Below are 12,760 nucleotides of genomic sequence, written 5' to 3' on the forward strand. Positions count from 1 at the left end.
TTGCACATATGTGTGTGTTTGTGTGTACGCCGCCGTGTGCATGTGTGTGTTCAGACTGGCCTGATAAATGCAGCACCCCCCTCAGGTGCTATGTGAGTGGAGTGACTGGTTAGCACCAGTTGGACTTTCTTAACCCTTTCCCTGCCGCTCCCTGGAGAGCTTCCCACCACATTTGCCTCATTTCTCCACTTGAGCAGCACGTTTTCAGTTGCCCCATTAGACACTGACGTCCCGCTTTGAGTTCAGCTGTACACAAACATAAAAGACACAATAAAACTCCATTATTTTCAGTGACTTTTGCAGAGGCCTTTAATGTGGAGACACTTGTGTCCGCACTGTCTGTCTTGCTTGTTGTTGTTGTGGAAATGTGGCAGCAGTCGCTCTGCTGATTGCGTCCCTATTTGCCTGGCTCATGCGTTCACCTCAGTCTAAATAAGCGCGGAGGTATTTCCACGCCGCCGTACGTCATTTGCACAGTTGCCTTTAATTGCGCAGAGAGCACGGGGAGGGGCGCAGCAATTTGCTAATGAACTCCGAGGGCCCGGGCTCTCCGCTGTAGAGCAGAACACTACTAATAGTGCTGAGGACTCACTCCAATTCTCAAGAGCTCCTCTACTTGATTGAGCCATGCAGACTGAAGTGGGGCTGGAAATAATTGAAAATTCCCCTAAAAATATTCTCGGCCTGCCCTTTTGTGGATGTGAGAGAGTCTTCAATGATTATGAATGCTCAGCAGTTGATCTGTTGAGTTAATTTAGTGGAGAGGTATTTTTATATAAGAGCGGCTTTGTGACTTTTTTGGAGATTTTGCTTTTGAAGTCATGTGAAAAGAATGTAAATCAGCCATCAATCTGAAACAACATCCATACATTTGCTGTTTTTCTTACGGCCCGCACAATCTTTCCTAAACAAACCCGGCCTGAGTGAGTTTAATGTTGTGGTCACTGTGTAAGAATTTACTTTTGATAGCGCTATCGTGGTATCTTTTCCCAACAATTGGCACTGTTGTGCCATACAAGTGCTGGTTTCCAGGTCAGTGAGACCCAGCAGTGTTGGTTTAGGTAACTCTGGCGGTCAAAGAGTGACCCCTGGCCCCCTCCCCTCCTAACTCAATGGAAACCCTGACCGCCGGGGTCAGCCGCTATTTTCCTAATCAGTACACCGCTATCGCTAATCTATCCGCTTCTCGTTGGAGTATGGATCAAGTTACACCCGACTAAACAGCACTCACACACACACACGCTCTCTTTCCTCTTTTTTCACTCCCCATCTCTCCTACAGTGGCACGCTGCTGATCTTAATACAAACTTTTGAATCATGGCGGTGATTGTTGGTAATAGCAGCTTTTGTAGTTGAATAGAGGAGAGGTTTGACCCCCACTCGCCTCCTCCCTCCTCCCCTCCCCTGAACTCCCCTTTTTTTCCTTTATGGAGTGAATGCAGGGCGGCTGTTAAGGATTCAACAAGTGATACAAAGAGGCGACCACGTGACTTGTGTGTTTCTTAGCCTCTTCATTATTGTGGTGGAATAGCAAGTAGGGGTGATTCTGATTAAGCAAATCAAGGCCAGAGTGACTTCAAAGAAACGTCAGGAGCTTCTTATACACTTTCATAGGTTTTTAAACTTTTTTTTTTACTAGGTGCTGGAATTTTTTCAGTTGATTTATTGCTTGTTTTTAAATGGTGCAGTATTGCTGGAAACTAGTGCTTAGTGTCATAGCTATTCTCTTGTGATAGCCACAAAATCCCAATTGCAAATAAAGTTCTTGGCTTGTGTCTCATGTTACTTGTGATGGGCGGCCATGTCTGTCCCCGAGGCCTGCTGTGGTTTCTTTGGCTAAGTAAACAATAACCTGGCTTAACACATGTGTACTTAGCTAATGGAAAGTTCCTCTCCCCCTTAACCCCCTGCGCGCCTCTGACAATGGCCACCGTCACAAACAGCCCGTCTCCAAGGGATCCACCGAGAACATCCCAGCAGCGCAGCGGCTGCGAGTCGAGCTAGGCTAGGCTAACGAAGAAGAAACCACAGGGAAAAACATGTCATTAAGAAATTACGCCTGCCTTTTCATTCACCAGCGGAAAAAAAAGAAATATGCTTTGTTTGGGGTTAGATAGCGCGGAGGGGAGAGCACTCGAGTTAATGTTTTTGTTTGGATTGCAGCTCGCAGAGAGTAAACAAGGAGTCTGCAGCGAGAGCTGAAGTGGAGGAGGCCACAGAGAAAGAAAATCAGTTTGTCAGTTTCCGCGAGTGTCATCTAAATGGACTTTGAAAGCTCTGGTAATTATCTCAAACATGTAATTATCTTTGGTTGTCTCTATGAGGTTAACCCACCAGTTTTAAAAAGCCGATTGAAGAGTACCTGACGGCTATTCAGTGTAGCATACTTTACTTACTCAGGAGACCAAATCCAGTTTTCTCCCTCACCCCCTTCAGCAATTATAAGGTTATTTCTTCTTTCTTTGTCTATTGTGAAGAGTTAGGGAGGAAGGGGAGTGCAGAACAGAATGGGAGGGAGGAGGGTCTTATGCTCTCTCACTCCTTTTTTTTTTTTTTTCCTCTTTGCACCACGCATACCATTATCAGCCCCTTCTTTTCATTTTGGAAGCACTAATATTGCAGCGAGGGGAGGAGAGGGGTGGAGAGCGGAGGAAGCCGAGGTAGTTGGGCAAGCACTTGTCTGGCCGGTTATCAGAGAGGCAGATCCTGCTTTATCTAGTCACAGTGGAAAGCAAAGTAAACAAGAGTTTACAATGGCTGGCCTTTCAGCCGCTTTCACTAACAGCTTCCCCACCAGCGTTCAGCAGAGTGGGAGAATGTGTCCGGAGTTATTGCGGGCCATCTCGCTGCTGCAGCCACATCTCGCAGGTTTCAACTTGAGGAAGCAGTGCTGCTGCAAAGGTCAAAAACGGTGTTAAAGAAAACAACCGCAGAGAACATATGCACCAAAGCATTCTGGGGGATGGAGTAGCCCAACTGTCATCTTTGATTCAGATGTACCACCCCTGAAGAGTGTATGTGTGTGGGGTTATTTGGATATTTATGTCTGTGCCGTTAAGTATGCACATATGATTATTCCCGCACGCTCGCTGGCACGCAGTGAAAAGTAAATATCCATATCATCACAAAAGATATTTCAGAGTGAGGGAAGAGGGGAGGGTTTGGGGGGCAAAGCACAACAACCTTAACCATTTTCTTTATTATTGCAAATGAATTGGCAAGGCAACATTTCTTGCATGAGCGCTTGTATGATATGGGGCCTGGCACAGCGAGAAAGGGAAGCCCCCCTCGCATCTTAGACGCGGCACAATGAGAATGCATTGGATTGGAATGCCTCACCGATCATAGCGGAATCAGAATTTCCAGCAAGGAAAATCTTTTCATGGCGAATTAGGGTGGTGGAAGGAAGAAAAATGGTAATGAAAAAAAGAGAAAAAGGAAAAAAAAAAAGGTATGCACGGCTCACAAACAGGGTTCCCTCCTCAGCTTGGCGCGGCAGATTTAAGAACTTTAGCTAAAGCTAGGCAGAATAGAATGTGGAAAATTGAATTTACTAAACAATTAAGCATTGAATTAATCTACATCCCGCTCAGGAGAGAGCGAGCGGGAGAGACAGAGAGGGGGAGAGGGCGAGAGACCACGGCGGCTCATTAAGGGGACATAGAATAAATCAAGTGTGTAGCTATGTGTGCAGAGCGACAGCTCTCTCTCTGTTTCCTCGAGCTTTTTGTTAATGCATCGATTCATCTTGTGGATTTACGTATCCCATGTTTTAAAGGTGAACCTCTACATTGTGCTGCAGTCGTATTGGCACAGGGTGTGTGTGTGTTTTTTGTCCCGGTGTGTCATGTGGTCAAGGTGTGTGCTTTAGTAAATATGGTCTGTAAGTATGGCGGTGCCGCAGTGTGTTTGTTGAAGGTAGATAAAAAGTGTTTGTGTGTGTGTGTGTGTGTGTGTGTTAAAGCCAAGTGACCAAAAAAGTATGTTAGCGCACACACATGCTGTGTGACCTGTGTGTAGTGGCATGTGTGTGTTGTGTGATCTCAGCCGTGTGTGTATTAATTGAGTGTTAGATCAGTGCCGGGCCTGTTCCGTCCAAGGGCGGCCTGTGATTATAAATAAACTCCCCGTCCCCGCGGAGATGCCACCAGGCCCTGTCTCAGCCCCGCCCCCTTTCCCATGGGGCCTCAGCGGCCACCTCCCAGCAGGCAAAGCGCTCTTTTGTTCAATTACAGCTAATGCAGTAGTTTGCCATTTCCCCCTCCACTTTCTAATTATATTTTCAAGTGGAATTTGTAACAGAATTAAAACAAAAAGAAAAAAATATCCTCTTTGCGAGCAGAGGCTCTTGGGTTTTTTAATACTTGCCGTCCGACATCCCCGGGGTACTGTACTATTCTTTTTTTTCACAGAGCTCTGAATAAACAAGTTCTGCTCATTTTTAAAAGCTGCGCTTTTTGGAGGAGCTGGCAGAAGCCAGAGTTAACTGTTTGCGCGCTGAGCATGTGGTCTGGATTACCTCACTTCTGATGTTCTGCGGAGTTACTCGGTCATGCCGGGTGTTTCATTTTTCAGCGTTCTACGGCCAGCAAAAAAGAATTTGTAAGAAAAAAAGACCGTCGTAGTATCTTATCCCCGTTAAAATCAACGTTTATCTACCCAATCACCATCCTAGTCATGCCTTTGTGCAGCGACTTTCCTCTTTATTGCAAAGCCTCAAAGCCTAATTTGGAAAACAACGATTGTATCGTCCATGTAAGCACTGGATTATAATTTCATAGCCCAGGAACATCAAACGGGCTCTAATAGACCCCAAATGTGTTGAATTTGCTGACTTGTATATTCTCCTCTGTTATTTTATTCCTTCTACATTTTGTTTAAAACAAACCCTGTGTCATGAATTAATGTCTGCTCCTTTTTTTTCACAATTCTAAACCTCGGCTTCAAATCCTCCTCGCAGAGGCAGCGCTGCTTGTAGTATCCCAATTGAAACCAGTTGTTCCCCAGTGTATTTCTCTCTTCTCCCTCCTCTCTTCCTCCATCTGGGTTTCTATCACTCATTTCGTCACGTAGCCCTAAAAGCGTCATGCGAACACCACATTGCCCCTTGATATCTGCTTTATTCGATTTGACAGAGCAAAGATAGGCTGACGCGGGCGACAGTGTGGGCTGCAGCGAGTGTTTGCGTGTGCGTGTTTTGTTTGTTGCGTGTTTGCTTGTGAAAGCTAGCTGCGTGTGATAAGACATTAGATTCCATTTCCTTGTATTTTGAAGTCTCTCTTCTCTCCTGTCCTCAGTGCTAATGTTGCTCTACAGAGGCACTGAGAGATAAGAGGCAACATCTGGTTAAGTTTCAATAATGTGTAGCAGTTTGTACGGGGAGTGTGTGATTTCAGTGTGTGTATCTATCTCTGTAAATGTGTGTGCGCGAGGGAACTTCCCATGTTAGTATCTGACTGTGTGTGTTTGTGTGTATAATGTGTGCTTACCTGTGTGTGTCTGAACACTATTTGTTGTGGGTTTATGAGTGTTATTCCTCTGTCCTTCTGTCGGGACCATTTGCTCCCTAAAATCCTGTGTGCAGCTGACACTCATCTGGCCTACGACTGTCCTTTACTCTTAAACACACACACACACACACACACACGCACACACTTTACCATATATAAACCCAGGTCTCGCGAGTCTCTTTTGTCGAGTCAGCTGCTTGCGTTCATCTGGTATTTTTCTTGAAGTCGTAGAGTAAGGAATGAACTTCCACTCTGCGGTAATACCTCAACTTTTTCATTTGTCTATATAAAGTTTTAAGCCAGCTCCAGTTCGCTTGGTCCTGCAGTAATTTGGTTTCATTTTTTGTTTGAGAAGAGATTGTGGGAAAACTTCAGCTTATTTGGTTATGTCTCTGTCTTGGCTCTGCTTTCTCAAAATGAAATTTAAATCTACATTAGCGGGATTGGTCATCCATTTTTTGTTTAATTTTTGGACAAAACAGAGGATTTGTACTTATGTAGCAATACTTTGAGTTATTTACCTCTCTCTCTCTCTTTCTCTCTCTCTGCTCTGCTCTGCTCTGCTCGGATGACATCACTCCCTGGCGCTCGCTGCGGCCTATCTTAAGTTGTAGCTGTTTTGTATTTTCATCTGCTAGTGGTTTGAGCCAAATGGAGGCAGCCGTGGATTGCATGCCTCAGAAAGCTGGGAACTAATACAACATGTTCGCTCGCTATTCGTCTGGGCCGTTCTCCTCATTGAGCCCCCATAATCCTCATTCCATAAGATTGTTGTCGGGGGCTCACACACACACACACACACACACACACACACACACACACACACTGCGTGACTGGGCGGAGAGTTTGCAAATTTTGTTTGGAGTGTGTTTGTGGACGTGCTTCTGCATAATGTTGAGTATATGTAGACAAAAGTTTTCAAAAGAAGATAATAAAATAAAATTTGCACATTTTAAAAAATAAAATCACAATTAAACATTAAAGCAACATTATGCAACTTTTAATTGATTGCTGAGTCTCTTTCCCAGTTCGACAAATACAGACCCAAAACGCCAGTTTATGACAATTTGGGAATAAGACTCATCAATCAGCTAAAGTTGCATAATGCTGCTTTAACAACTAATGATGGAAGCAAAACACACTGAGTTGAGATTAAGTTAACTGACTGGTCTCTCTGTCCTCTCTTTCTCTTTTTATAACAGACGTCCTGGAACAGGGATCATGATGACACGGCGTCCACACGCTCTGGAGGAACGCCGGGGCCGTCCAGCGGCGGACACACATCACACAGCGGCGACAACAGCAGCGAACAGGGTAAGACACTGACTTTCTTCTTTTTCTTAAATTAGGTGGTGGAGAAAAGGAGGACAGGGACGCAGTTTACATGTAGATCAAGGTGCTGAGTGTATTATATCCGCTGCTTTATGTCATGATAGAAAAGTTTACTATGGGGCGCCCAGTAGCTCACCCGGTAGAGCGGCCGCCCCATAAGCTGAGGCTGTGTCCTCGCCATAGCGGTCGGGGGTTCGATTCCAACCATCCCTTTGCTGCGTTGCTGTGTGCGTCTTTCCCTCTCTCTCTCTCCCCTTTTCCCTTTTATGCTGTCCTATCTACACGTGCGGCTAGTAACTCACAGTGAGGTCAGAAGTCACGGTCAGCTCTAAAAGAACATTTCTGGACATGCTGGTCTTTGGTTGTCTTGCTGAGGGACACATCGGCAGAGTAAACGTGTTGCGGTAGATGTCCCATTCTCAAGTCTTAAGAGCAGTGTCTGTCTTCTGGTGCCACACCGGCAATGTGTGTCTGATGCTTCAGTCTGTCAGCATTCAGTCTGTGTGGCATCTGATCGGTCGTGTTTGTGTTCCTGCTTGTATCATTATAACTCAGACTTCATAGTTTGTGTCCTGTTTGACTACATCATTTGCCGGAGCCCACGCCACCACTTTTTTCTGCTCTCTTTCCCTTTTGTGTTGTCAGATTGACCCCTTATCATGAGATGGTCATGGCAATTTTTGTGTTTTAGTAATATTTGATTGCATGCACCTGTTTGAGGAAATTAAGTTAAAAATAGAGACTTTTTAGACAAATGATAAGTCATATCTCTTATCTAGAGGCAATGACTTTGAGGCTCACAGCTTCATGTTGCTTGCATCTTTGACAGTCTGTGTACTTGAACGTAGACTGAAATGCTTTGGGTAGGAATTGTGACCTAAATGCGCAGAGAATTTAATTATGATTTACTCATTTTTTCATTGAAATCATGTTCAGCCTTAAATTTAAAGAGTCTAACACATTTATCTACACTCCTTCGTGGACTTTTTTGACATTAATCATTAGTCATATCTCTTATCTAGAAGCAATGGCCTTGAAGCTTGCAGCTATTACGACATGTTGCTTGCATCGTTGATGGTCTGTGCACATGAACTAAATTGCTTTGGGTAGGAACTGGTAACTAAATGTGCACAGGATAAAATGATTATTTACTTGATTTTTTTCATTGATGTTGTGTTTAGCAGCAAATTTAAAGGGTCTGATGTATTTGTCTACACAGCTTTGGCCAGACAGCTCAGCCAAGGCTGGACATGTATGCATTCTAAGAAAATGCATGTCTGTGTGTGTGTGTGTGTGTGTGTGAGGCAGCGGTGGGAGGATGGGTTGGCGTTGGTGGGGCGGCGCTGCAAACAAACTGTAGGCAAAAAAGCAACTTCATATATTATTGAAGGCGATGTCAAGGCGAGCAGTTTGCAGGGTTGCCAGTGCCAGGAGGCAGAGCCTGGGTGGGAGCAGAGAGCGCCGCCATGCCTTCCACTCCGATGAGCAGCCATTTATATAGTCAACACACACTCTCTGTCTCTCTTTGTCTCTCTGTCTGTCTCACAGTCTGTCTCATCCTCTCTTTCTGTGTCTTTCACACACATTCTCGCTCTCTCTCGCACTGTTATTGCTCGACACAGGAGCTGAGGGACGGAGAGGTGAGACATGAGTGGAGATAAAAATGAAAGATAGAAGATGTGAAAGAGGAGAATGGACTGATAAAAAAAGTGGAATTACAGTGAAATAGGGGAAGACAAAGCAAAACTGTGTGTATGTGTGTGCGCCTCTACCTCTGATGACTAATGGTCTGGGGCAGCCAGGCAAGATCTGATTGGTCGCTTTAATGAGTGTGCTCTGTGCCGAGTTTGGGCTCCTGCTTCTGTGACCTTTGGCCTCTATTGACCAAACTGACACTTCATTTTTCACATCTTTCCAATTATAGGCCCGCTCCTTATGTCGGCCCGCCTCCTCTCACTCTCTCTGTCTCTGTCTCTCTCATCATCATCTCTCTCTCTACCTCCTCACCCCCCTTCCCCGATTGTAGGTTTTTGTTTGTTGTTGAAGTTCATTAGAGGGTAAAATGTGGGGTAGTGTGTGTATACATGTGCATGTTCGGCATGTCTATGTGTGTTGCTGTGTGTCAGCTCAATGAATGAGGTGCTTTGATTTGTCCAAGTGTTACAGGAGAGTTGTGAGCTAGGCTTGCATGTTGTTTTTGAGTTGTCTCCGGGTCCTGAAATGTGTTTTCTAAATTTGGTAAATGATGGAACAAAGTAGTAAAATGACTTAAAATTTCATTACCATCTGTGTCCCGTATCAAATTATTGAAAAGCTTTGGTAGAATTAAAACAAATAAAATACTTTTCATCATGTGTAAACACAGATGGAACAGATTTAACAGAGCTTTATTAATTTTCTAGCTTTTCTCTTTGTACATCTTAGGTGTACACAAAAAAACATACTTATAATAAGTATGTTTTTTTAGTGTAAAATGACCTAAAAATAAGAGTTATTGTGTTTTCATTACCTTAGAAAAACCCGTTTATTTATAGGTGTGAGCCCTTGCTGATATAGATCACCATTTTTCTACAGTAGCCCAGAATGGACAAACCAAACACTGGCTCTAGATATGGACATTTGCATTTTTTGAATAGAGAACATCGAAAAAAACCTTGAATTTTTTATGTGAAACTGCTTTATTGCAGTGTTTCAAACTACTGGGAACCCAACAGACCTCTGCAGATAATTCAGCTCTGGTAAAATCCTCCCAAAAGTCTGGATCTTAAGTTATCAGAGAAAAAAGGTGTGCACACATTAGCAGGTGTTATGTTAGTGGTCTGTCTCCCATATGCTGAACAATGTTGGAGAAGCACTGTTTTGCAACATGAAACTGCTTTATTCTGTGTTTTCAAATAAGCGTGTCCATTAGTTTTAGAGCAGAAGAGACAACTGTGTCTAATTTAGCTCATATTAAAAACCTCCTGAACGTGTAGATCAGAAAATAGATCAGCACAAATTCAGTTGTCAGAGATGTGTTTTTACTTGATTTAATCACGTGGTCTGTTTGTTTTGGAGAGGAGGAGACCTCTGTGGATAAGTTGGCACCCAGTAAAAACCACGCGAACAATGAACCCTGAAATGATTCCAACGAGGACCAACCCTAAATATCACAAACTGGACCTTTAATTAATATACATTTTCCACTTACACAACATTGCCAAAAAACATAAAACCAGGTGTCCACATACTTTTGGCCACGTGGTGTATTTTCTGAATTTAGGCTTTTAAACCCAGATAGCATTAAACGGCTCTTTCATACCTTTCTGAAGCCTGCAGACACCCTGATTTCCCCATGTATGAATGTGACTGCTTTGTTTTTGTGATGTTTATGTGCAGGAACACGCATGCACACACACACACACACACACACACACACACACACACACACACACACACACACAGTGTTGAGCATCAGGACACAGTGACAACAGTAAATACCGGAGGACATCTTGGACCGGTTTCAGGTTTATATGGGTTAAGAGCTATCACTGCCACGTCATATTGGCTCTGGCAAATTGTGTGTCAGTCACTTGGTAATCCCAGTAAGCTGGTTATTTATCTGTTTGGCACTTTGCTCGCTCTCTCCCCGACAGCTTCACCCCGCTGTCTCTCCTCCCTCTCTCGCTCGCTCTTTCATCTTCGCATCCTCCCTCTCTTCTCCAGTTTTCCCTTGTCTCCCACCTACTCTCGCGTCTCCCTCTTTCATTTCGCTCTCAGTCGGTTTCTGTCTTCTTGTGAACCCCCGTGCTTTTTTTCTCTCTCCTCCCCCTTTTTTTCTTCCATGCCTCCCACTCGCTCTAAAACACTACCTTTGTTTATCCTTCTTCTTTCCCTTTCTCTCACCTCTCTTTGTTCTCTCCTTCTTCCCCATTTTTCACATCTCTGTTTTTCCTCTTTGTGTCTTTTTGTCTCATCTCTCTTCTTCTTTCTCGCTATGTTTTGCTCTCGTCTTTCTTTCTCTTGTTTATCTTTTGCACTTTCCCTTTCTCGTCTAATTTGTTCCTCTTCCTTCTCGTCTTTCTTTTGCAGTTTAACTTCCTTCCTTGCATCTCTTCTCTCTTTCTTTCCTCATTTCCGCCTCTCATTTCTTCATGTTTCAGTCTTGTATTTACCCCCAACTCTATCTCTCTTCCACCTTTTACAGATTGCTTTCTCCCTGACCTTTCCCTCCCTGTCTCTCTCTTCCGCTTTCTTCATTTTCCTCCCCTCTGCCTGTAGAGCTGAACAGTTAATGGCCATTTTTCTCTCCTTCTTTCCCCCATCTATCCTTCACTCTGCCCCTTTACTCCTTCTTTCAAGCCGCTCTCCTTCCACACCTCATTCCTTACTCAATCTTTCTCCTATCCTCCCTGTTAGTCTCTCCATCTTTTGCCTCCGTCTTCCTTCCTCCCATCCTGCTCGTCCAGCAGAGCGAGACAGCTCAGAGGAAGGGTGCTGGATGGTCGAGGGTCCTTTAACTATTGTACTCCGGTCTTCTCTCTCAGCCTTTTTTCGGAGGCTATTCCTGAGACAAACACATGCTCCGCTCTGCCCTCTTCTCTGAACGGTTCACTGCCCACTGGTATCAAAATCCCCATCTCCACCCGGAAATGTAGCATTCACACTCTTAAATCCAAGAGCTGCAGGAACTGTGAGGATGTCTCAGCGTTACGTAAGATCAGAGGCCTCCACAAGCATGTTTTTGAGCTTGATTACAGGAGAAGGCTAATGCAGTGTAATTGATATAGTAATAATGTGCTTTTTATGCCTCCGTGCCACGGTGGGAGGCATTATGTTCTCGGTTTGTTCGTCTGTCCGTACATCAGACACATTCTTGTGAATACAGTATCTCAAGAACACCTCGAGGGCAATTGTTCAAATTTGACACAAACATTTACTTTTGCTCATTGATGAGCGTTTGGTGGTCAAAGGTCATGGTCCTTGTGACCTCATCAGTCTCATTCTTGTGAATGCATTATTGCAAGAAAACCTTGAGGGACTTTTTTTCAAATTTGGCGCAAACAATCACTTAGACTAAAGGATAATCTGTTTAGATTTTGGTGCATTCCTCTCATTCTTGTGAATGCAATAACTCAAGAACGTCTTGAGGGAATTTCTTCAAATTTGGCACAAATGTTCACTTGGACTCAAGAATGAACTTATTAGAATCTGGTGGTTGAAGGTTAAGGGCAAGGTCATGGTGACCTCATAAAACATGTTTTTGGCCATGACTCAAGACCTGTGGGTGCCCTCCTGGAAACTGTGCTGATTGTATAGCTCTTCTGTGCTGCCGGGGGGAAGATGTGTGTGAAGCATCCATGTTTTCACAGACATGGATGTAAACTGTAAGTGTGACCTGAATGCTGAGCGGAGACATATAACCGCCTGGTGGTATATTTAGTTAGAAATGAGAAATTCTTGAACCTTTGATTCATCAGCAGGTGTTCTGCAGTGATTTGTCATTGCCGCAGTTTGAATGTCAGTAATTAGATAGTTTTTATTTTTGCATGTGGTGACAATGCTCACATGCTGAGTTCCTAGTTATGGGTGTTTATGCTTTGACCAAAATGCCAGTGGTATTTTTCAGCACTAAATTCCACTGACAGTCTGAAAAAAATGGAGGGAGGATCACATTTGCTTCACACATGTCATTAAAATCAGTCCTGGGTGTCTCCTCTCTCCCGAAAAGAGCAGACAAAGAAGAAAGCCTCTTATTTTTCTCCACCCTTTCTCTGGGAGGTCTTTGTAAACATCCAGCAAGCTTCGACAGGGCGAGTCGAAGAGCGGCCCTGTAGTTAATTAGTCCCACTCTATTAGCCCAGCTGTTTGCTAGCTAGTTCCTACCAACCGGCCCCTTTGTTTAATACCCAGAAGCCCTCTGGAGAAGCCTCATTGTA

The 12,760-nt window shown here is 44.1% G+C and overlaps 1 protein-coding gene across 2 annotated transcripts in view; it reads left to right on the plus strand.

Moving 5' to 3' along the window:
* Nucleotides 1–12,760, plus strand: part of meis1b (Meis homeobox 1 b) — a 120,565-nt gene that overhangs the window by 9,354 nt on the left and 98,451 nt on the right. For both annotated transcript variants that reach the window (XM_088086388.1, XM_088086389.1), the window contains exon 7: nt 6,713–6,824. In XM_088086388.1, coding sequence (XP_087942514.1) covers nt 6,713–6,824 — 112 coding nt within the window. The remainder of the gene's footprint in view (nt 1–6,712; nt 6,825–12,760) is intronic.

The sequence above is a fragment of the Plectropomus leopardus genome, chromosome 13, assembly GCF_026936395.1.
Source record: "Plectropomus leopardus strain MGB_pleo_1.0 chromosome 13, ASM2693639v1, whole genome shotgun sequence".
NCBI lineage: Eukaryota > Metazoa > Chordata > Actinopteri > Perciformes > Serranidae > Plectropomus > Plectropomus leopardus.